This window comes from Epinephelus moara, chromosome 23, assembly GCF_006386435.1.
Source record: "Epinephelus moara isolate mb chromosome 23, YSFRI_EMoa_1.0, whole genome shotgun sequence".
Lineage (NCBI taxonomy): Eukaryota > Metazoa > Chordata > Actinopteri > Perciformes > Serranidae > Epinephelus > Epinephelus moara.
This window is the reverse complement of record NC_065528.1, coordinates 8,601,041-8,627,521: the sequence shown is the minus strand read 5'-3', so window position 1 is coordinate 8,627,521 and position 26,481 is coordinate 8,601,041. Positions and strand designations below refer to the sequence as shown.

The 26,481-nt window shown below is 40.3% G+C and overlaps 1 protein-coding gene across 11 annotated transcripts in view; it reads right to left on the bottom strand.

The window, feature by feature from the left end:
* Positions 1-26,481, bottom strand: part of osbpl8 (oxysterol binding protein-like 8) — a 120,145-nt gene that overhangs the window by 29,805 nt on the left and 63,859 nt on the right. The window contains exons 1-2 of one of the 11 annotated variants that reach the window (XM_050035772.1): positions 18,962-19,791; positions 12,460-12,732 (exon numbers count right to left, since the gene is read on the bottom strand). The exons of 8 other annotated variants lie outside the window; for them this stretch is intronic. In XM_050035772.1, coding sequence (XP_049891729.1) covers positions 12,460-12,610 — 151 coding nt within the window. In that variant the 5' untranslated portion in view covers positions 12,611-12,732; positions 18,962-19,791. Of the gene's footprint in view, positions 1-12,459; positions 12,806-18,961; positions 19,792-26,481 lie in introns of those variants that run through there. 2 more of the 11 variants (XM_050035780.1, XM_050035778.1) reach the window with 2 other exon arrangements.

The following is a 26,481-nucleotide window of genomic DNA, read 5'->3' as shown; positions in this document are numbered from 1 at the left end:
TATTTTACTTAAAAGGAAGGCTTTAGACGCTTTTCTTAACTAAGGACTGATGTCTTTCTCCCTGATTTTGTGTTTAGATAAGCGGATACAATTTCAGAGATTAAAAAAACTCCCTACGTTGCAGAACCAATAGTAAATCTGCAGGGCAGTCCTTCAGTGGCTTGCTGAACTCTCGTGCTCGTAAACATAGTCCAACTGTGTTAAAAGTTTTAAACAAAGTTGCTGTAAGTCCTTCATTTCCACAATCTTGTGGACTGAGCACATGTTTGATAAAACGGAGTTAAATCTCTCGGCATCCATTTTCAAGCTCTCTGTGTGTGTGTTTGTGTCCTTACGGACGAGAAAAGGGGGAGCGCACATTTCTGGGAGGGCGTGTCCTTTTCAAAAATGCAAGAGGCGTTGCTTTGTTGCCGGCCGTTTTCTCCGGTGTGTTAAACACACTTTATGAAGGAGTGTCCCCAAACTATCAGAAAGCGAAGATCTCTGATTGTCTGGTGGTGAGACTGCAGCCCCACAGGGATGCTGCTACCCAGAGGCTAGAAACTCTTTTGGCGTATGTGTCAAAAAATTCCATTAAAATGAATAGGTGACATCTTGGTGTCTGGTATATAGTTATTATTATATTATTATACATCTATGAATTTCCAAGGTATAACATGACCTTCTGCATTGTGGGGCCCATAGAAGTGCACTAGAGACAAACAGCAGCTGAGCGTGCCGAGTGCAGCCGACCAGCCAACTTCCAATTTAGCACTCTGCTAACTCGAATCAGGATAAAATAGTTCAATCGTGCGACTTTTTTGTAGACTTTTAAAATGTTGGCCAAATGGCTCCAATCCTTATAGCAAAACAAGTCATTTTGCGGGGGTCATGATACTCAAAATAGTTTATCCACTGGTTTACAGACATCTCTTTCACAAAGTCTGAGAGAAAGCCTTTTTTGGCCCCGTGGCATCACATGACGGATGCGGACAGTGTAATTCCGCTTTTGGCTAACTATGTAAAATTTGCGTTGAAACCCGGTGCTGTTCCGGAGGGTTGAAAAAAACAGCTAAAGGTTAGTTTACAGCCTCGTCTACATCTGTTGAGTCAGACTAGTGTTGCATTAATCATGATTGGAGTGAGATGACATGATTTCAGAGTTGAGATGCTGAAATGTTAAGACTGCAGATGGTGGTTTGTAAGGGATGTTTTCCGATGAGGTCAACTGTGTGCCATGATCATGTCAGTGTTAACGTGTCTTCTTTGTTTATCCCAGCAGAGGTACTGGCTCAGCCAAACCTTTATCTTCACAGGCATAAATAGACAATGACCATTCCTGGCATTACATTCAGTGTTCATATGTTTAGGAACAACATAGTCATTGCCACTTGCCACGTATTTATGTTCTTTCTTCAGATATGTGATTGAATTGAATGACTTTTTGTCATAATTTTTTCTCCTTTCACTGCTGTTATTATGTTATTTAGTTCAAGGCATATGTTGGCACAATGCTTTAGGCGATTGTATTCATCTTGTGAGACAGAGCATTATGTGAAAAGACATTCATTGTAGCAGCGTACAGCTCTTCCTCTCTCCATCTCCTCACCCTCTCTGTGTCTCTTTCTCTCTCCTGTCCGTGATCTTTGATGCAGAGTGAAAGCACTGCGGCTCCAGTTTTTATAAGCCAGACTAGTGGGTCTGCAGTGGGGCGTGAGTGTTCAGCTGTACACACACAAACACACTCCATCACAGTCATTCCCATAAGGAAAGGGTTAGATTTAGCTGATTTGCACAGTAAATGTCCTGAAAAGATGTACTGGCAAAAAACATGGGCACTGTAAAGACAATCAATCTAAAAAAAAAAAAAAAGGTAATATTAAAACATATTGTATGGGTTGTTTTTTTTGTTTTTTTTTTGCTTTTTTCCATTGAAATCTCCCAAAGGATGTTCACTGAGCGATCTTGTACAGGCTCATTTTATGTTGAAATTCTCATTGATCTTCAGTCCTTTTTCTTTTTCATCTGAAATATGGGGTATTTTCACTTTTCACATATTTGAAAGCTTTCCATTTTGGAGCCATTTCCAAGTAGTTTTCTGTGAGAGGTTTGGAATAGACTGGATGCTAACTGTGCGTGTCACATTCAAATGATGCATTTTGCAGCTTGTCAACAAAACAACAACTAACTTTAGATTTCAGTTTATTGTGGGTAGGAGTAGCAGGTCAATGGCATAAATGTAAAACCTTGCATCAAATGTCACTCTTGAATTTCCAGGTTCCTTAAATTACATTAAGCATTCATTAACACCTCTGGGCAAAAAGAGACATCCACTCCTCATCTCTCCTAGGACACAAAATAAAGCAGATGGGGACAGAAACAAGAAGTCTCTGTCTGGTCTGTCTGGGACTTTGACCTTAGCTAGCCCTGGTGGCATCTGTCAGCAGTTTCACCATTATCTCTGTGACAGGTTAACAAAAACCAAAAAATCATTGCCACAGCTGATCTTTGGTCCTCTGAGTCATCCCTTAAAGACTGACTTGTGAGTCTAGTGGGCCTGATGCACCACAGAGCAACTTTCAAATGAATGAATGGGGGCCCACCTCTGTTGCTGTATCCGGTTCATGTTATACATCCATGAGCTATATAGGCTAGCATTCCCGCCCCTTCTGCTACTTGTATGTTACCATTTTCAAAATCCCCTTTGCTGCCATAAGTAACAACAACCATTTTTGTCAAAATGGCACGTTTCGAAGAAGATTTGGATTGTGCAATAAGGCATGTTTGCTTTGTTCTTGTGATGAATTGTTGTAATCTAAAACAAATAAAACAACGACTATGTTTCGCAGGACTCTTGTGCCTGACGTTGATCGATTTTCTGACACGGCTAGTCGGATTTGATTTGCATTACTTTTTTATCTTGGCAGCAGCAAGTGACTTAAGTGACAGTGACTTAACAAATGTACTGATCCGTTCCACTTTACACAAGGTATATGATATTGTCGTAATAATGTTCTGCTAGAGCCACATACAGCTGGCAAACCGTTTGGGGCTTTAAAGGGTCCAGTGAGTTCCTCCAGACCTCTATTGGTGTTTTTTGTGGCATTTTCTTTGCATTTTAGTGACAATGCTCACATCCCCATGTGCAAATGTTCCACCACAACAAGTTACCCCCAACACTATTTTACAAGGGCACTGCCACTACATTCTGGGCCGAAGGTTGGTCTAAAGAAATCCAGACAAGCCAGAGCATTTTTCCCCCATTGCAGTGTACCTTCAGACTTTTCTCTAGCACTGACATGTACAGTGCTGTGGAGATGGGTCTGGCTACACAAGACAAAGTAAACACTGAAGTGATCACAGCTCACAGTCAGCTTCATCTGAAAACATCCCTTAACAAACCAACACCTGCAGTCATGACATTTTAGTCATTCAGCACCTCAACCTTGATATCATGTCATGTCAGTCATGATTAATGCAACAAGATGCCTCTCCACCAAAAGGAGATTTTGTTTAAGCCACAAAACATTCCAAAACTACTTAATTGTGTTTCAAGAAGCTCAAAGGCAGTCCCCATGGAGGCACCGCTAGGATTCTTACCACACCACAGATTGAACCAGGTTTACTTAAGCCAAGTTTAGTCAAAGCTCATACTAGTGAAAAACTAGACTAATTCAAAGAAAGAAATCATACAGCTGTGTATAACACTATGCTTAAACTTTAAACCATTATTCAAAAGCAATGTGCAACTCTTAATGATGTGGCTATGTTTTTGCAAGAAATGTGACGGCTACCATAGCAACAGGTGACCTGAGAACAACACATGGAGAGAAAAGCTGTACAGTTCGAACACTCTTCAGAATACATCAATTGCAGGGAGCAAATAGCCTGAGGGAAACTTGCCATGGAAACAGTGTGTCCCCTTTTTTGGCTCAGACATTATGAAAATTGAATAATGGCTTGTCCATCGAAGAATAAAAGAGATACAAATGGGAACATTTCAGTGATACAGGTTTTCTCATTTTAGATGTCTATTTGATTAGTAGTCTTTCAAACTCATTTATTTAATGTAAAACACTATGAGTACAAATGTGTGCTACAGATATGTAAGGGATAATGTATAATGAGCCGGTGAATACTGGGAAAATAACTCCTGACGGGGGAGGTTCTATTCCCCTGAAGGGAGTTGTTTTCCCAGTATTCACCAGCTCATTATACATTATCCCGCTTATTACACAGCTAATTATCAGTTAAATAAATCATTTGAGACAGAATATTGATGAATTATACAATTTTTATTGATTTATAAATTAAATCGGGAGGAGAGAAAAAAAAACTCCCGGCAACGTCTGAATCTGCGCTAACAATAGCTACAGGGAATCAAGAGAAAATGAAACGCAGCGTCCCTAGCAACGCTGGGCTACATAGCAACGGTCATTACACAGTAATATCAGACCTTACATAGCAACGGTCATTACACAGTAATATCAGACCTCTGAATGCCGCGACTGACCAATCAGAATTTAATAGAGCCGTGTAATAATTACAGATATTTGTTGTGGAGACACTGGCACAGGAATATATCAGTTCACTTAACTTGCAAACTCAAGTTAACACCTAAAAGCAGTCCTCCTTTATTTTTGCACTGGATGACCTGCTTGGCTGACACAGTTTAACTATTTTGCTGCTCACACTGAATGTAGGATATGAGGGTACTGCACCAAAATAGCAAGTTCAAAGCAGAATAGTTTCCCCAATTTTAAATGGAATCATCTGTTCCAAATGTCATATATTTGACTGTGGCCTCTGCAGGGAAGCATGGCATTATGGTAGCCCGGAGTCTCAACATATCTCACGTAATGTAGAGGCATACGTCAACATTGGTAAAGGTAAATAAAATACAAGTGCACCAGAAAACTGTGGCCGCTGCTTTAACCTCTTCCATTCTGCGAGGACGCAGGCGTTCCCCGCCAACATTACTGTCATTTGGAGGCTGTAGCACGCTACAGCTAGAGTGATGATACTGGTATTAATTGTTTGTTGTAAATCGGCTGTTGTTTTTTTGTTTGCAATTTTGTGTCACATTTTTGGTGCTATGTTTTTATTCTATTGTTCTTTTAGCTGATACTTTTTATGCTGCTGTCTTAGCCAGGATTTCCTTGCAAAAGAGATTTTTTAATTTCAATGATAATATTCCTCATAAAATAAAGATCAAAGCAAACTAGAGGATCTAAAGAATCAAATGGTAGTGGCCATGCCATACAAGCTTGTCAGGAAAGGGGTCAAATAATGCTCCAAAGTTAGGCTAAAATTTGGTGAGGGAAAAACTGGCATGACCATTTTCCAAGGGGTCCCTGGACCTCTCACCTCAACATGTCTGAATGAAAATGGGTTCTATGGGTACCCATGAGGTTCCCCTTTACGGACATCCCCACAAACTAGAGATCTCAGGCATTCAAATAATGTATGGCTTTTATAGTTATATTGACAATAAGGGGGTTTCTAAGCCGTTCCACACCAGATGTGCTCATCATCCCATCGCCAAAAATGCAATTCTTACAGAATTTTTTTTATTAAATCACACCACATGGATTGTTCTATAATGTTCCTCAAGATCCTGGTATTTTAACAATTCTCCAGTGATAAAAAGAATGCTTATATTTAGCACAAAATCTGTGTAACAAATGGTATCAACCCAAATATTGCTGAAACAACTTATAGACATAATTGAGCATGGGAATGGAAGGTGCCTGAACAAAACACAAAGTTCAATACAGATTTATGACTAGAAAAACTAGCTCAACACAGCGCTGAGCTCAATCAAATTAATCTTTAGGTTCCCAGCTTTTGGATGATGTACATCACCTCTATGGGGCATATATTGTTGAGCTGCTATCCTCCTAAACATCCCCTGCCGCACTAAAAAAGACAAAAATGGGTCTATGATAGGGATGGAGTAGAAGAGGTTAAAACTACATCTTAACAAAAATTGTGTGTGATCAGCATACAATCAATTTTTCAACAATCTATCCAAAAGAAAACACATGCAGTAGTGTTACAAGTAAAGATAAGGTTGAGTTTGACAGAGACTATATTTTAGTCTCCTTCCTTTGGATACAGCTATATAACTTTCTACGGCGAGGGTAAAGGAAAAGGGGTACTTAAGCCACTTCGCATTGTACTTCCATAAAGATGGGAGTCTTCTGACTGATTTTTCAAAAAGAATGTTGTATAAGATGGTCAAAGCAGACTTAAGCCTGGGTCAAGCTCCAAAAATGCTGGATCCTACACTGTGACTTCCCATAATGCAACCCAGAGTCATCTTCCATTAACCCAACCTGTTAACTGACTTCAGAAAGCTCCTCCAGAGCCACAGAAAACATTATACAACGGTTTTCACGATTAAACAGTACTCTGTGAACTCAATAAAGTGATTGTCATAGGTAAATCTGTGAAATTCCCCTTTAAAAGAAAGCTTTGATTATCTTTTTAACATAAAATACTTTAACATTGCCTTTAGGTCCATCTTATCCAACTTACAGCACACTTTTGATCTTTGTCACTGTAGTGCACCAGTTCTTCTTGGTAATCAAAATCTTATTTCACATAGACTCCACTGAATGTTCTAACAAGCAGTATGCCAAGTCATGCTGACCTCAAGACTAGCCAGGATTCCATCTTATTATCGACCACAAGAGTACAGTTTTTTCCACTCTCTTATTAGCTTTATAAAGGGCCTATTTTCAAACTCCAAATCAATTTCCCTTGCATTTAGTCCCTGGCTACAGAGGAAGCAACAGTAAACAACACGTCGGAAAGTGCTCTGTCTACATGAAAGGTTGCGTCCACTCAACATTAGGCAGTAATTGCACATATGAACAATAAAATGGGATAATACTTTGGGATTAAGTGTATTTGTGGGATACCACCAGAGATTGTAGGGGTATCAAAAATTCAAACCAACACAAGTGAGCCCAGGCCTGTCCCTGCCCTGAATCATTTTAATTCCCAGACTTTATTCCTGGTCCTCAAACCTGTTTCTTACGCAGCCTGTCAGTGTACTGCACAAATAAACATAACCACAACTGAGATGAAGTGGCCCTAGCCACATTAAAAGGGTTGTACTTCTTTTCTATCTGCACACAGGGAGGTTGACGCGACAGAAGAACATTATCTCTTGGAAGGGGTGATATTTCAATGCGTCTGGATGAGAAAGGGGGCATCAGGCAGGTTGCATTACCATAGCTGCTGTTTTGTTTTGGTGATCTAAATATAGTCCACCGGGGCTGAGTTCATGTGCACTGTCAGATTCTGGCCTGTTCCTTGGACTTGGTATGGACTGCAGGCAGTGACCTAGTGTCCCATCTTTTGATATTTAAAATAGGGCTTAGGAGAGACACACTGTAGCATTTTGCTTAGAAAAGGATACCAGGAAAAAACAAGTACTTTCTTCAAAGATATTTTTTTTGGGGCATTTTTAAGCCTTTAATTGATAGGACAGATGAGTGTGAAGGGGGAGAGAGAGGGAGTGACATGCAGCAAAGGGCCACAGGCTGGAGTCGAACCCGGGCCGCTGCGGCATCAGCCTTGTACATGGGGCGCCTGCTCTACCACTAAGCCACCAACACTCCACATAGTACTTTCTAATATAATAAACTTTAGGAATCAGTGCTCTTTGAATGAGAATTTTCTTTTACACACCAAAAGATAGTGAAGTGCAGAACTTTTGTAACTGCCAAAGAGTCACAGTAGTGGTTTCCATCAGCTGCACCTAACAGTGATGCAGGACATATTCTGTGTTAGTACTATTTGATCTCAGTGCTGCATTCAACATTGCAGACCACCATATCTTTGTTGAGAGGCTCAGGTGGTGAGTGGGTATATGGATCTGGCTCTGGATCAGCCTTGGATTGGTTTTCCTCTTACTTTTCAAGAGTGGAGTTTTTCAGTCATTGTTCACAACTGTGCTAATCAGGTGAACATCTGTCTTTTGGCATCCCCCAAGGTTCTGTCCTGGGGCCCTTTCAGGAGATGTAATTTTAAAGCTACCTCCTACCATTGCTATGCAAAACTGTCAGTTCTACATAATGGCCCCAACTCTAAACAAAACATGGATGGCAGATCATTTTCTAAAGCTAAATGCTGACTAAATAAAAGGGCTTGTTGGTCGTTCCTTGTTCTGGGCATCAAACAAAGGGAGACTGTCCTTGGATTTAAGATCTGTGGACCCTGTGGAAACCTTTAAAAAGCAGTCTTGCAAACCTACACAGCGAAGGGCAGTAATAGCCAGACATTTGGCATTTCTGCTTGAAAAAAAACTGCTGAAGTGATTGATCAATTATCAAAATAGTTTTGGATTAATTTCATGATCATTCATTAATCAACTAATTATAGCCGCTCCAACACCGAGTATTAAAAGCTGTCACTTAACAAAAGCTGGCAAATGCTTGCTCATATTTTCAGACATGTTGTTAAACATTATATACTGCAACTTTTGACTTGGGGTGCCACTAACGTATCGTTTTTGTTGTCAGATAATCTGCACATTTTTTCCTCAATCAATTGATTGATCATTTAGTTGATAAAAAGACAGAAACAATCTGCATGGCCTAACAATTTCTGATGGTGATGTCTTCAAATTGCCTTTGTTTTGTCTGACAGCCTATAACTAAACACATTCAGTTTAATATAATGTAAGACAAAGTAGGGAAGTAAGTTCTGACATTTGAGAAGTTGAAACCATCAAATCAATCATCAAATGATTGGCACGTCTGCTTTAGTAATAACATAAACTATAAAACCTTGACGAAATAAGTTGCCCATTAATGTTCTATTGTGAAATAATACTTGTTTTAGCTCTGGTGGGATTTGCAAAAAAACATTTACATTTCTCAAAGAAGGGTTGTGAAAAGAGTTTGGATATTGGTACAGATTCTCGCTGTGGGCATTGTATCAATCAATCAATCAATCAATCAATCAATCAATCAATTTTATTTATAAAGCCCAATATCACAAATCACAATTTGCCTCACAGGGCTTTACAGCATACGACATCCCTCTGTCCTTATGACCCTATCTGCTCTACTAATGAAAAATTGATGATATCCAGCCCCAATCATAACAGGAAATGAAATGGCTAAAGACAATTAGCTGACAGGCAAGCATGACCACAAAGCTTTTGACACCACACATACTGCCAGCATACAAACAAATACTCATCAATAATCCATTCAAGGCCAAGGAAACAATGTGGATGTAATAAAAACAGGAGGATAAAGATAAAAAAGTACGAAAAGGTAAAACCAAATAATGAGTAAGGGCAACCCGCCTGCACCAGCTGCCTACTGCAGTTTCTCTTAAATCTGGTGCCTGTTAGCAGAGCCTCTGAAATAAGGATGACTGGAGCCGAGGCTGTGAGCCAACTGTGAGAAAAACACTATGACTCAGACAATGTCTCGCGGCTTAAGTTATTTGTATTGCCGGATGAAGTGCTAGTTTAATGGAGAAAGAAGTGGGCTTATGGCCAAAAGATCACCAGTGTGAATCCTCAGACACAAAAAGGTCGGAGGAGAGAACAACAATGACAAGCAATCTCCCCTCCCTTAGCAACTGCTGTTAGGATGCCCTTAGGCAAGGCACTTACCCGACTGAGCTGCTCAATGGCAAGCAGTAGAGGGCTGAGGTTGAACTAGGTCGCATAAATCCGAATTACTGCATGAAAGTGTGGTAGTGCTTGTGTGCAGTTAGCCTTTCCTGGATTAATAACGGTTAAAAACAGTCAGGTGGAACAGAACATCCACTCTCTCAAAGCTCCAGGGGCTGCCAGCTGTCTGCCTCCAGGTTTGTGTCCTTTTCAACAGGACAAACAAAGGGAAGATCACAGAGGAAGCAGTTTACAAATGAACACTAAACTGATTTAATCCTAAATGTTCTGAGGGATTTGGTGCACTTCTAAAAACGGAGGATTATCACTGCACTCTAATGGAGGTATCATTGAAACCTGAGTAAAAACAAGCCAGCTGAGCTGCAGCCTGAGCCTTCCTCATTCATCAGTCTGCAGCGGCTTGTTTAAACTACAAAAGCCCAGAAATGCTTATCTGTGCTGTTCTTTAAATGTAGAGAACAGAGAGAGGAGAGAGAGTCCTTGAAGTAAGGAGTCACAAACAAATACCTCACAACTATGACAAAGCAAAATTCTTTAAAGAAATGTGTATGTACTTTTTGATGTGGTAAATGTAGCTTGTTTTTTTTAATTCATAGAACTTAAAACTTAACTCATATTGCTGTTAAATGTGTTGTTGCTTGAGATTATTTACATTGGTATGACCTTAAACAAATCACCATGTCCTTTTTACTTAAAGTTGAATTGAAAACAAAATTAATTTTTGCTAAAGAATCAGTTCATACATCCTTTGACTTTTGTACCTATCCAGCCAAACATGTATATTGTAAAAATAAAGAAAAATAAAGAGTTTTATTGCTTTGTCTGCCTTGGTTGTTCCCTTTACATTAATGTTCTCCAGCTGGAAAAATCTGTGTTGGTTCATGTCAGTAATTTAATTTGATTGGTGCAATATTTTTGTGGGTAGGCACTAAAAATAGTTAATATCGGTTTAACTTCCACAGACACACAGACAGTTATCCAGCTGCAAGGCGGTGATGTTAGCCGTTGCATGGCATCCCATTTTCTTCTCTTAGCACTCCATACATTTCTCCATGTTGTGAGTTGCATCATCATGTAACGCAGAATGCTAAGGCTACAGGACTACCTGCTGCAGGTTTTGACAGTCCGATCATATTGGGAACCATTAAAGAAAGAAAGCTTATGCTAGGCTATGCACCCAACTTTCTATAATGTGTGACTTCAGCTGCCGACGCCTCAGCAGGTGTTGAAATAACAAGAATGAAAAGTGTGAATCAGTGCTAAAATTACCTGGGCTAGCTTGTTTCCACTTTCAATATAGAAGTTAGCCTGAGGACCCTGACACAGGTCAATGGCGGGCAATCAATAAGCGTCTGTTGTCCTAGTTTCTGCAGTGTGTCCCGCAGCGTTGGCACTACAGGTCGGCCCTTTTTTTTTTCATGCCAATTCAGCATGTTATTGTACATAAGCATCAGAGATGGCGGAGTGCATAGGTGAATTAATTCACTCTGATTGGCAGTTCAGCTTAGCGCATGACAGTCGACCTAAGTCAAGAGATCGAGACAAACTTGTTTTATGGGTAAGACTATTTTTTGCCATTAAACTCTCTCTAAGCAGAAACTATTCAAAATGGTTTGTGCTACTGTTTGCTTGTGCACATATACCATTTGTTCAACATCAGTTTGTGTCCTAACTGGCTATCTAGCATCTTGAATTAGTTCTGTCGGCCTTTGGGTTTCCCATTGAGAATGACAAATAGACACTACCGCCGCCTGCCTCTATTTCCTCTCAAGCAGGCGCATGTGTTAGTTTGTTGTTGGCTGCAGTTTTTGCGGTGTATTGAAATGCAACTATTTGGCCAAGACACAGGCGACAAAAGGCAACACAACAGTCGGCCTTTGTCGCCACTAGCTCTTTGGTGTCAGTTTGGTAAGCTTCCCGGCTCACACTGTCAGAGTGGAAAACAAACTAAACAGCACCCAAATGTTGGATGTTGTAGCAGACCAGACGTCTTAAATCATAGCTTATTGAAAAAGTAGGCTAAACATCTTATATCTGCATCTGTAGGACATATGATTATGAAGTGCTCCCTTCAGTAGCGCACCCCACAAGTTGATGGAGCATCTCCTAGCAACGCAAGCCCTCAGATGTCATTCACCAGCTGCCATGACAAACTCCCACCCAGAGGCTTAAAACTCAGACGCAGTTTCCACAAATACGTCCAAAACAATCTCCTCTTTTGAAAAGTGGTAAATTATGTACAAATGCTGCAGTGTCATTATAGTTTCTTATACAAGAAGTGAGGAGAATTTAAACAAAAGTTTCATTTTGAATGATTATTTTGCAGTTACTTCCACTTGTGTTTAGCAGTAAGAAATGACTGCAATGTATTTCTAAGTATAGAATACACACAGGAAGATGAAGTTGACCCTCGACTGTGATCGTGCTGGTACTGTATTTAAGTGTGCATTTTTCTTGGTTCCTTTCTCTCTGCCAACATGAACAATGTGCTTTTTGTTGCAGAAACCTGAGCACAACCTCAAAACACAGAATGGGTCTACTCTCAAAACCAAAGACACAAATCAGTCTAAACAAGCTTGCAGTATATTGTCCTGAACTCTGTTTACTCACATCTAATGCAAGCTACTGACAGTCAACAATGCATCTTAAGAAAACTTAGAGGCCTCAGTAAAGACACACCTTCACAGCTTATTAGTCCAAACACATTTTACATCCACTACTACAAAGATACTAGTTAATCACAAGGTAAAACTATAGGATCTTCTAATGCAACACTTCCCAGTAAGGAGCTCCAAACCACACCATCATACACCCACCTGGTAGCGAGATGGGTGACAGCTCGTTATAGCCCCCAAAGGAGGCGTTGCGGATGAGTTTGCGTCCGTCCGGGTGTGGAGGTCGAAGCGATGCTGAACCGCCGCACGTGGAGAAACGGCGGCGACTCAACAGGCCCTCCTCCTTCATCATTGGGCCGGCGGGAGCTCCCTCGGTGTGTGGGAGGGAGTGAGGAAGGGGTGGGGGAGTGCTACAAAAACTCAAGGGTAGAAGGTCGAGAGGGGTCGGGAAACAGTCCAATCCGTCCCGCGCAGCTAGTGAGCCAAGCGAATAAACCAACCAATACACACACACAAACACACACACAGACACACACACAAACACACACACACACACAGAGTAGCTCAGACACTGAACAAGTGCAGTATGCTGCTTTCCTCTACGCTTCCTTCAGCAGACTGCTCCCTTCCTCCCTCACACACACGCTCTCTCTCTGCTCTGTGAGTGTGTTTGAAAGCAGCAGCCTGTAAGTACTTAATAACGAATAAGCTGAGCCCCTCCTACTCCGTCTCCTCTGGATGGGTAGGAGAGCTGCATGTTAGCTTGAAAATAACCCTTATGTTTCACATCTCATCTTTCTTTTCTGCTCACTCTCTCTACATTATGAATTCAGGGTTTTAGATGCTTGAATGCCTTTCACCCTTATCTCAATGGATTAATCATACTTGATATACTTGACGTATGTGAGTGATGTAAAAAATACAGGGAGGATTGGGCTACTGAGTGTCTTTGTTCTTTTTTCATGTATTAAACATAACTATGCCACTTCTCAAGGTCTAAACAGGTTTATGTGAGCCACAGACAGCAGATAAATAAATGCAGCAGACAGAGGCATAAGCTCACGCTGCTCCTGATACTCCTCCCTTCCAGCTATTTGCTAACACAGCCAGGTAGCAGCAAATGTGGCTGTCGAACAGACTGCTCAAGCAGCAGCACCGGTGGTGCCAGCTAGGATGGTAACAGCAGAGATACTGGGAGCAGACAAACTGAGCTGACAAATAAAATTTGGATCCAGCTGCCCACCAACTTTCGGAACTGATGCTGCCAGTTCTGGGGAAATGCTGGTTCACGTGAGAAACGGAGGGCAACTAACTTGCTCTTAATTATGCTTATCAAATCAGAGCACCTTATTTTTTGCCTAAACGAGGTTGCTTGTCTATTGTGTGGTTTTGTCATCTTGTGCTCTGTTTTAGTGCGAAAGTGAAATTATTTTGCTTAGCCTCACCAGCTATATCATTATTACTTGCCCAAAAGCTGCAGAAACGAAACTTTTAGATTCCCAATATGCGATTGGTTGATCAAAATAATGCCTATTTGGAAATTTGCAGTGTTCTGAGCCGCTGGCTTTGTGAGACCCAGTGTTGCCAACTTGATGACTTTCTTGCTAGATTTAGCAACTGAAGAGTTGGCAACACCAGTTCGACCAGCCACTCAACACAACGCTACAAAGGCACATGTCGACATTGTTTTGTAATTATCCTCACTGTCAGACAAAAATATTAACGCTCACCGTTAGTACAAATAATGATGATGAGGTAGGGGATGCTCTATAGCTAGTCACTATAACTAATTTGAAAGCAGACTAAGCTATTGCTAATGAGGTGTTTGGTGCCTCTGTTTGGCAAAAAGCTAACAGGTGAGCTACAGATAACTATATGGGGTAGTAACAGTAGTATCTAACACATAAAACCCCAGATTTCTATGGCAAAGAAATCAGAATTTTGTATTTGATCAAAAAACAAAAAGAAAAAGAGTGCCCAGTGGTGTCCCTGGTTATCTCAGTCTGTGGACAGTTATGGCTGTTAGGTCCTGTAAGCAGTCGTGTCTAGAGATTTTGCTTTTGGTTCCTCATAATGGAACCATCCACATGAGGAGACACTACTGAGTACTCATAAAAGGTTCCCATTTGTTATTTAAGGGCATTTTTGTGTCCTCCTGCTATGCTGATGGCTGTGGTATTTTAAAATCATCCAATCGCTGCAGTATGCTTAATGTTCTGAAATCCACTCATTGTTTGTGACGCCGTCTCTCAGGTAACGCTAAACCAGAGGAATGAAAAATGAAAAAATGGAATTGGCACCATAAGAAAAAAAAAGTTTGACCTCCATGGTATAAAATTATCCAGATCTTTTACATCGTTGGGCCCACAGACAAAGTGCACTAGAGCCTTCTGGCAACTTAGCAGCTAACTTCCTGTTTAGCCCTATGCTAACTTGAATGGGGATAAAATGATTAAATCATACAGCTCTTAAAGTCTTTACAAATGTTATCAGACAAAATTGTCAAATCTCGATATTAAAACTTATCATACTGCTGGGGTTGTGCATTAAAAAAATGTATCCACTGCTTTACAGACATCTCTTTCACGATTTAAGTTTATGAGAAATGACTTTTTGAACCTGGAAGTTGTAATTCCTATCTACTATGTCAAATTAGCGTCAAAGCCCGGCACTGTTTCTGGGGCTTGGCTCATACAGTCATTTCCCAGGCTTCTGTTGTGTGGGTTTAACTCAGTCAGTCACATGCAATACATACTGGTACATGTAGGCACTGTGATATAAGCTCTGTACAGAGGATCACTGATTGTTCCATCAATATAAGGCTATTCAGAGGTTGTGTTAATGGCCTACTTAGACCACAAGTTGTCTATAAGTATCCACATTAATAGCTGTGAGATGTTCCTTTAAGACGGTGTATGTACATGCCCCCCCTCTTTCTCATCACACTGTTCTCTTGTGTTCATCACTCAGGCAATACATCTTGGAAACTGCGACTGCTATGTATCAGACTGTGCAAAAACACACACAAACACACACACCAGCATATACAAATACAGAACACAAGCTCTGTTGAGGACAGAAGGAAGGACTTGATCACACCAGTGCTCAGTTGACCCTATATATCACCCAGACATAAACCAATTACTTTCAACCGCAGGCTACTTATCAGGCCAACAAATAGCTGCAGGAAAGCTGCTCAATCAAAATATAAGTTCAACCCAGAATATATATCTTCATATTATATACTGAATATTCATTATAGTGTCAGAATGAAAAGGCTCCAGTGTGGCGATGATTGCTGAATGCTGCGTCGATGCGTGTGCTTCTCAGCGCTGAAACCGAATGCTTTGTCTGTGACCGAGCAGGTGACACTGACTGTAAATTGCTTTGTTGGCAGACATCTATGACGCACTTGGGACACTGTTTCCTAGAAATGTTATCTCAGTGGCACAAAGCCAGCTGTATTTTCAGGAATACAAGTGGCTCAGACGACATGAAACGCTACTATATTGAAACAGAGCTTCTTTGCATACAATACGTAGCCATTAAATGTTGTTTTTAATTTGAAAAAGGAAAATTTGTTCAGCTGCTGTGCTGAAGGCTGTGAAAAATAATTAAGGTCATCAGGATGGTTTATAGTGAGTAAAAAGATAGTGTGTCATGAAAAAGGATTCTGCAAGAAGGGCAGCAGTGGTTACTGTATCTCTACAGAAATGAGTAAGCCTGGCATTGGGCCGTATCTTTGAAATACAATCTGCTGTTGATCCTTCCACAATCCACCGACATCTTCATCTCCCTTTTGGCTCACTTGTCCCATTTTACTTATTAATTGTAGGATGTTAAAAAACATATAGCATTCTGCTGGCAACATACCAAACCTTGCTACCAACTGTCCATGGAGACATTTCATCCAAGACAGTGTATTCCCCTCCAAAACAACTGTCCCTGAGCCAACACTTAAAACTGATAAATCTGCAGCTCTGCCTGTCTGACTCAAATGTGCTTTATTAATCCTGGTAATTAGGATATTCTGTATGTATAATTCAGATCCCAGACCTAATTAACCTGCTTGTAGAGGAAAAGTCCCTCATTTCTGCTGGCATTTGAGGGGCACTTGAGAAACATTTGCTAAGTATAGTCATCATCTGGGTCATTTTTCAAGCTATTTCCAGTGACGTTAGGACTGACTCTTGCTCATGAGCAGTGGTTCTCAAAAATCCTACCCTCACTACATTTACTGACTGAACAAACAGAGCTAATCTGATGACAAACATGGCTTTAACCTACTGTAAATACTCAGTCCTACCTTTTGCTTTCCTACGGACACAGTGTTTGCTTTCTACATTCCTGGTAAATGTATCCTTCATAGGCACAGATTAGACATCATTACACATTATACATATTATTCATGTTTCATCCATTCTTCTCTAAAAAGCATTCCTGTCACATGGACGAGAAGAACTGCTCAGCGTACAAACGTGAACATTGTTTGAATATCAGCTCGTTGGCTGGACGAAGCAGATGAAGTTACCCCTGCACCACGGCTGCCTGCCTCAGTGCTTTATGTCTCATGTGTATCAGGTGAGCTGGTGTCAGGTACTGATAGTGCTGCCATGCCAAACAGGCCAGTACAGGGGTGAGTGAAGATCTACAGTGTAGCTACCCTGTGGAGCAGTAACCCAACACAGGGGCTGATACTCAAGAAAGGGGCTAGTTATGGATACATGTGCCTCCACAAGGATTACCTGATTTCAGATACAGAACTGTTCCCATTTTTATTAGCCATGCTAAAAGCTCTAGAGATGGCAATAACAGTCAGCCGGCCCACCACTTTGGCCTGAATACAAAATATCTCGACTACTTTTAGATGTACTGCCATGAAATTTAATATAGATATCCATGGTGCCCAGAAAACAAATATTAATCATTTACTCACTATTCCTCTACTCTATAAACTCTACTATGAGTTTAATATTTGTGATTGTGAGTGACATGTTTTGACATTTATTGGATGGAAATGTAGACATTAATGCTACCCTCAGGATGAACTGTAATAACTTTAATGATTCTCTGACTTTTGATCAGGTCAAAATCTTAATTTATCCAATAAAACTTGACCACCTGTAAAACTGATTCCCATCGGCCTCAGCTGACCTTTTTGTTAGTGCCAACTGGCAAATGTTAGCATGCTACCAAGCTAAACCTATCTGGTGAACATGGTAAACATTTAACCTGCTAAACATAGTGTAGTGTAGTGAATGACACGCTCAACAAGCTGATGGATTCTGTGTTTTTATGTTTTTGAACTAAACCAGAGAATATACGATTAAAACAGATCGGTGATACATTTTTGCCGTCATTTCTCTCTATGAAGTTCGGTAGAAGCGATGTAATGTAGCATTATGTAGCGTGCTTTAATTTACTGGATGTGCAGTTAAGACACTAGTCATAATTGTGTTCTACTAAAAGCCAGCTGGTCACCAACATTCTTAGAAACTGGTATATGGTTGAATTTAGGTTGTGACATTTTGTGACCAAAATTCAATGTCAAGACAACGGGTAATGTCAATGTCAATTTGATGTAGAATACTGACGAACGATGATGTTGATATTTTGTTGGTTTTAAGTTGTGTTGTTAAGTAGCCAAAATCCAAAGTCTTCCAAACATGTCATGCCAACACCATCTTGATGAAGAATAACTTTTACTTGTAAGGTATGAGGAACGAAACTCAACGGCTGCAAAACATCATAATATTAACGTCCTCACAACGTAAAATTCTAACATTGTTACACATTTAAAATATCGTCATTCAAATTTTCATTCAAACCAAACTTTAACGTCTGCCCGACTCAAGAGTCCAATGACTTTCTAACGTCACATTGATTTGCAATGCCAGCTGGGCAACTCCTGGCAACTGCCCCTGATGGACTTCACCACTGTAAGTGACATATTTTCTTTTTAAATAAGTGCCATGTGGTGGATCTAATTTAAGTGGATGTGGAGAGTGGTTCATGTGGATTTCCAAAAGTAACTGCTAAATATTTGAAGAAACTTTATAATGTTAATTTGAGAACAGAATGAACACCGATGGGAAAGTCAGAACACCAGAGGACACTTATCTTGTTGTCATTCATAAATCAAACATCTCTAACAAAGCAGTGTAGCTCAAAGAAACTCAGGCAACCGAACCATGACTCCACTGCAGACTAACTATGACACAGTAACCTACAAGCTACAATACATCTGATACCATGCAGTGCAAGTGATACACAAACACTGCAGACAGTAGGTCACACGCAGACAAACATTTCAAGTCTTACATAAAGGCTACAAGGAGACCCTGTAAGCCTGGGATTAGCTCTGCAACAAAGAGGCTTTTTGAACACTAGCCTACAGGCATCTTCTGCTGTATTCCTTTCCTCCTAGTTTTACTGCAGGAACAGTCAGGCACTTTGAAGAAAAGAACAATCAAGGGTCTTGTTTCCGTCCACATTTGGTGAGTAAAAGCCATTTTAACTTGGTGTGATCTTCATTCTGTCCTCACAAGAGCCACCTTACATAGACGATGCACACATAGAAAAGGCTCAGGTCAGAAATCAGCATGACGGGGGGGATTTCTCATGGACAGGTACAACTTGCACAACACAGATGTCAAGCACTACAAAGCACTACCTTGTCAAGTGGCGCTACTTCACAATGTACCTTGCTTTCCTTCAGGCTACAAACTTAAAGAAAAGTGTCCCAAGGTCAATTGACAGGACTCCAATCGCCCAAACCATGCTAAAATCCCTCCTGCTTTAGATCCAGGTTGTATCGGTCCAGGCAAGCCTTTGGCGGTCCGAGCAGAGCTCAGGCCCAAAGGCCCAGATATTCTCCATTGCTTCGTCCTGTCCTCCTTTACTTCTACGGACTCTTCGTTATCTGCAGTAAATATCTCTGCTGTCGAGCCTTGTGCCTCTTAGCGCTCAGGCCTCCCAGAGATCAGCCACTCATTGGACGAGACCGTGAGCAGAAGAGGAAACCCTGGATTGGCAGTGGCTGAGGGTGCAGATAAGGCCAGCCCCCTCCATGTAGATATCCCCGTCTGACAGGGCATAATCCCTGAGGCTGAGCTTAAATCCATGCTGACCCAACCTGCTCTCTCGCTCTTACATTCCCTCGCTTTCAACCCTGCGGTCAACTCACTTCCTTTCAAATATATTCTTCATTTCTTTGGTGTGTGTGTTTTTTTTTTTTATAATTTTTTGTTCTCTCAACCATCTTCATGACTTCATTCCCTCCCCCTGCATCAGTCTCATTCTCGACCTGTCTCTCACTCTCCAGCACAGGAAGACTCTGTGTTTACCTGGAAAGACGACAGCAACTCAGCGAAAGGCAGTTAAAGCGAGCGCAGCTTCAAAGCCGATTGAGGAAACCTTATCAAACAACCTCCTGCTTTTATTTTTGCTCTCAGTGAGTCATAAAGAAAAGAAGGCTCACTTGGCAGCCAGACCAGAGACACCAGAGCTTGTCTGTGCGGATGTGATCATGCAACAAAATTTAAACTTCAGCTATATTATGAAAGCAGTCTGATTTATAATCTTAAGAAAAATTATGTTAACAACAAATCAGCCAACATTCTTTTTTTTTTCCCCAACAAGAAGCCCTAAAATTGGGTTATTTGTGACCAAAATATCCACTGAGTGGGACATTTCAAGAACTTAAAAATAAACTTTGCTCTATTCTCTGGTGGACAAATGTCTTGTTACTCATCAGGTGACGTGCAAAATGTATCGAAGTAAAACATATCTGCAATAAGTTCATATTGGTCGCTAATATTGGCCTGGCAGATATATTGGTCAGCCTCACTTGACATCACTAAAATAGTCATTTAACCTCTCTACCCTGTTTACATAAGCTTTCACCCCTCTTGACCTCCTAGTAACTGTTGTTGGGTAGTGTCCTGTTATAAGGATGTTACCTCTGGGTGCTCTGGTGTCTTCCACAGTTCAAAGACATGCAGGTTAGGTTAACTGACCACTCTAAATTGCCCATAGGTGTGAGCGTGAATGGTTGTCTGTCTAACTGTAAAGAAGGGTATTAGAGAGTGATTACTTGTGCAAAATTTAAAGCTCTATCATTTCCGCAGTGTGGAAAACATGAATGGAATCACATAATTCTGCAGCATCTGATGCCTCTGCATCAGACTAGCCATCGGTCGCATCTCTGCACTAAAACCGGCTGCTGCTAAAGCTGGATTGCCCCCATACTCTGACCTTTATGGTAAATGCATTCATGACCCAGGATACACATAAGACTACGTCCGCTATTCAAAACAAGGTGTTAACACAGAGTACATTCACATGGAAATAATATTAATTGGATTATACTCACAGAACATATATAGTTTGTCCCTTGTAAATTATGAAATCCTACTAAATTGTAGGGGAAATTATTTCATTATTTGATGTTGGGTTGCTGGAAAAACAAATCCAGACATGAACATTATTGTTGGTCCCTGCAGTCATGTGGAAGAGCCCCTCTGAGATGCTAAGTCATCCAAAAAACTGAGGAATTTGACACTAATAGCTAAATTTAGAGTAGAGCAATAAGAAGCTCAAATTGTGAAGCACCTAACTTCATAAGGATGCAATGTTTTTTAACACTCTGATAAATAAATGGTACAATGTTGTGTCACATCAAATTGATTTAAATTAAATATGGAATACTTTCTTACTGAGTTGTTGAAATTTTTTTCATCCACCACATGACGAGACTCCTTCTGATAACAAATTGTGCTTTGATCGTAAAACGAAGAATTCAGGAAAACCAAAACAAAAACATGGAATTTGAGAACAATATAATGGAATCTGGGAAAAAAAAGTAGAAATGATTTCATAGGGCTCAAACAGCAAATCAGAGAAGGCACTTTACCCCTGGATTATCAAATGTAATAATGTTCCAGTAGAATTTAAGAGAATTATGCTCCAGAAATCATGCGTGTTGTTGAGCGGCATCAGGTTACTAAAATGAGCTATGAAAAAATAACTATTGTCAATTGATCTTCACACCTCAGCTGTGAATTTTCACACAACTCCTACAATCTTCTCCTCAATTCAGAAATAACTATGTCAGTGCAAACGCTATCACCTTGTGACTGGAGTATGTGCTCCTTCGTATCGAACAGCTTAGTCATTTATGACTGCAGCCAAAAATGAGACAAAAAAGGACAGGATCTTTGCACATTGGTCAAGACAAACAAATCAAGGCATACGCTGTCATCACTTTGACGCAAGACCAAGGGCTAGTAGCAGTAAAAGCAGTTGCCATGGATACCCATTTTGTGCTGCAGGGAGTCGAGGGTCAGGAAAAAAACTCCCATGCTGTCGTACTGACTCCTGTTTCATTGATGCAGTTCTGTTAGATAACATCACTTATGTTTGGTGGTTTGCTGCTGCTGTATCAGTACACACTCTGAGGATACGATTTGTCAAAGACTCTTTTTCATTTTATCATACTGATATGCGTCAATTGTACAAAACTGTGTGCAGAACAGATGCAGGACAACTGCAGAAAAGGGGACTTCAGTTACTGCATCCGTATGCAGCACATGAAGAGGTGTCTTACTCTTGATAGATATACATGAACATTAATGACCTCACATACAGGCAGAAGTCTGAGACACTATGTTAGGCTGGGCAGCAGCTAAGCAGAAGAAGCTTTCATAAAAGCTATCGCAAGTGACTGATGTTGTATGCGCGCACACACACACACACACACACACACACACACACACATGAGATGGGGATACAGAGAGTAGAATGTGCCATATATGTTGTATGAAAAAAGTAAGGATGTGTATTAATTTCTATGTTATGCTCACTCCCTCTTGTGGTCAGAAGCAGACTTACAACTGAAACTGTATCATATGATTTAATTTGACAAATAAATTGTAGGTTGATTTTAAAAGGGTGGGAAAAAACACACTGAGCTGTTAACTCAAATGTATTAGCCAACAAATCAAGCACAGATGAGTCACATGTTTGAAACAAGGATTCACCGCTTTAGCTGCTGAACACAGGTGTCAGACGATAATTGCCTTGTTGACTGCCATCAGCCTATTGGCAAATATACAGAATTTCCACCTTGTGGCTGTATGCCTCAGAGAACCAGTCAAGTTGCAGTTAAAGTTTACATCCATGTCCGTCCAGACTCATGTAGCCATGGCAGTAGACATGTTTCAAATATGGATATTGTTGCAAAGAAGCTACAAATTCTAAAATGTGGATGCCCTCACACACATCTTCAACCCAGCAGCAAAGCAGATTTATACAATCAGCACAGTTTCAAGGTGAGCACCATAGATTTGTTTCAGATATTCAGTATCTGACCAAACACCCCTTCTGTTCCTGGGGCATGACGCTTGAGTAATGGCCAGAAAAGTGTTTTTGCAGAAGATTATGACATCACAGTGAAGTTGACCTTTGGGATATAAAATCACATCATCATTTTATCCTATTAGACATTTGTGGGAAATTCTGTCATAATTAGTGTATGAATTCTTGAGTTACGCCAAAAGAATGTTTTGAGAGGTCACTGTGACCTTTGATTACCAAATCTAATCAGTTTATCCAATTGAAGTTTGTGCTAAGGCCTCTTTTGAGATATCGCATTCACAGGAATTAGACAGACACAGTGTCAGAGTGACCTTTTACCTCTGATTTCCCAAAATCTAATCAGCTCATTACTGAGTCTAAGTGGACAATTGTGCCAAATTTCAGAAAGGGAGTTCTTGAGATTAGGGATGCACGATAATATCGGCAAGTCATCAGTATCGGCCGATACTGGCTTTCTATCGGCCAACATGCTTTTTCTTATTTTGCACAATGAATGAATATTACATACATTGAAAATGTTTGTATTTCATGTCTCCATCTGCTCATGATAAGAGTATGCATGCATAATATGGTGTTAACTCCACTACAGAAGAGACTTGATGATCTCATAAATTAGATGGTGAAAAGTGCGTATGTAGACATTGGTGATAGGTCAAATGAGTTGTTGCATATCGGCAAATTGGATATCGGCAAAAAATCCAATATTGTGCATCCCTACTTAAGATATCGCATTCACGAGAATGGGACGGACAGATGGACAACTCAAAAACATAATGCCTCCAGCTGCAGCTATTGGCAGCCGTTCATCAAATCTGGCTGAAAAGACATGCCCTCACTGCTTTCATGACCTGCCATACTGGCAGACTATGAAACTGGTGGAAACTTTTGAGAGGCCCTCTATCTGCCTCAAAACAAACAAAAAACAGCTGAAACAAGCCGGATGATATCAATCTTTCAACAACATATATTCTGAGCGGATGTACATCAAAATCTTGCAGTTCAGGAACCACAGCAGAGAAGCCACAAGAGGGCGCTGCAACACAAGAACAAGGAACAAGCCGTGTGACGAGTGATGTAAGACCCTAACCAAATTTACCCTTGAGCTCATTTCTCCACAGTCCTCTATTTGATTTGTTCCTGATGTGTGGTCTCACTGGGATACGCAGCAGCATGACTATCATTAAACAACAGTGTGTCAATAAAAAAGGAGACAATTACCAAACATAGAACCAAATACTGATGATCATCATACTGCTAACCTGCTCTGGTGTTTAGTACACACCACAAAGTATACCTGCTGATCCATAGGTTACTCTGACTTGTACGTTATAAACAGCAGCTATGATGATCATATGTGATCTACTGCATATAAAACAGTAAATATTACAGAATTACAAAAGCAGCACAAACACTGAGGATATAAGCTTGAGCACCTGCAGGTTTGTGACTGTGCATCAGTAGACAGGCAGGCTGAAAAGCACTCATCAAGTGAGTGTGAGTCATTGTTTCTCCACCAGGAGTGTCTGGGAAAGGTACAGACCAAACACAACACTGACAGCTGTCCTGGGGCTAGAAACGTCCAGCATTACCACTATGCTTCTAACTGTCTTAGAGTGGTATCTTAAATCTGGGAAAACACAAACCAGGATCAGGATACATCAGCAAGTGTGTCTGTTAGTGTGTGTCCGGGTCTTTGATACACATTATATTTTCATTTTAAGGATGTAGCTAGTGCTTTTACCTTGAGTCTGGCTTGCAAAGGTTCAGAGAGATTTGTGGCTGCTGCTGCACTGATCCAGTCTGTGACCTTTCTGTTGTGAGACTGGCCGCTCTGACCATTCAGCAACCAATTAATATTCATGTGTTTTATCAGAACAATTGCTGCAGGGGAACTGGAGTTCTGCCTTCAACCTCTTCACAACCAACTAGTTTTACCAGAAATGTGAATGGATTCATAAAAATCATATCATTGGAGATCACCAAGAAATTAAATCCCACGAAAATCTGTCATGTAAGGAAGAAATTTACAGATAATGGATAGCTATCTAGTAGGGTTTAAAGCAATGCTATGCAACCTCTGCTAAACAACAGCAACTTTGGCAACATGTGGCATTTACAAGGTAATTGTGAATGTTAAAATGTTGCTGTAAATGTAGAAAAGAAGAGTAATAGGAATTGTTCAGAATGCCAGCCCAAATCCCTTTTTTTGGCATACCCAGATTGCATCCAGATTGATTTTAGACAGTCTGTACTTACAAAAAAACACACATGTTGGACCTCCATTTCTCATGCTTCTGTACTGGAAAGCTATGTCACCGGTGTTTGTAGTTACTGACGGCTACGTCACAGCAACACGCAAAGATAGGTTGGTAATTTCTCACTAATTGTATTTGTTAACTTACAAATGACAGTACAGATAATCTTTCTTAAAGATCTGATTTGAGAAATCCAATTTGCCTGTGGTCAGAACACAGCCATAGAATCAACTCATGGGCTCTGTAATGTCAGTCAAGTGACATTATCTATCCAAAGCCTGCTAGCATTAGTCACCATAAGCTACTGGTTATACTGGATTAAGTAAGACTGCAGCAACAAAACTGCTGACTGCACTGCACGGAGGAAGAGTGTTTTATTATTTATGACCTCAGCTTTTCATCTGAAAGAGGGCAAATTTGTTATTTTAGCTAAAACATAGTTTCACTTTGATGTGAAATGTTTGCAGGAAGTGTTGAATTTAATTAACTGGAAGAAAGGTGAAGTAGAAACTATTGATATTCTTCTGTGAAATATTTCTGTTGGAAAGCAAAACTAAAAGCCGTATGTATGGTCTCACTAAGTTTCTATATGGATGTGAAAAAATGCTGTGGAAATGTAAATAATGCTCAATTTATCATGACAACAGGTGACCATGAAGGAAGTACTGAGTTCGTATAAACAGTGAACAACAGCTAATTAATGAGGAAATTGGAGCAAATAAGAAAAAAGGGAGACTTCTTCCTGAAATTTGATAAAATGTACTTACAACACAGAGAAACTAGAAATACAGGTCTGTTTCTGATTATCAATAAGGGCTAGTTTTCTTTGTGCTTGGAGTAAATAACGACCATGGCCACTATTTCTGAATTTACAGTAGTTGTTTTGCCCACAATACTTTGCTTCTTCTTTCAAATATGCTATTTTCAACTTCCTGAATAGAACGTGCTGTAAGTGCAAGTCATATAAAGGGAGTCTGAGAGGTTGATTTTTTTTTTTTTTTTTTTTTTTTAATATGACATTTTAAAGAAAAGGGTGTAAAACGTGCAAATGATCCATGGAGCTCAATTTAATAGTGTGCCAACCAAAGCTGCTCTATAATACAAGTTTAAAGGGATAGTTCAGAACTTCTCAAGTGGGGTTGTATGGGGTGCTTATCCATAGACGATATATGACGTAAAGTAGATGGCGGTCAGCATGCCCCCACTTTGGAGAAACAGGCTGGAGTCTGACATCAAAGCTAGGCAGCGTACTGCTGTGGAGGAGCCAGCAACAAAACAAATTTTGGCCGCCTAAGAAAAGTTCCCCCTAAAAAAAAAATCAATATCAATATTAATGTCTGCTATACTTACAATATTTCACTGCTTTACCTTAAAGCCAGACAGCAATTGTCAAAGGGAAAATTAAGCTGTTTTATCTTACTCTCTTCAAAGCCAGACTCCATTAAGAAAAACAGTAGCTTAACAATGCAGCACACAGGAACTGCTGGTCTACTGCTGCCTCAATCAGTTATTTTGTTTGTGTTAATTTATGATTTTTGCATTTTAAAGGTTTAATTTAGATTCGCTAAAGTCACACAATAACACAAACTTA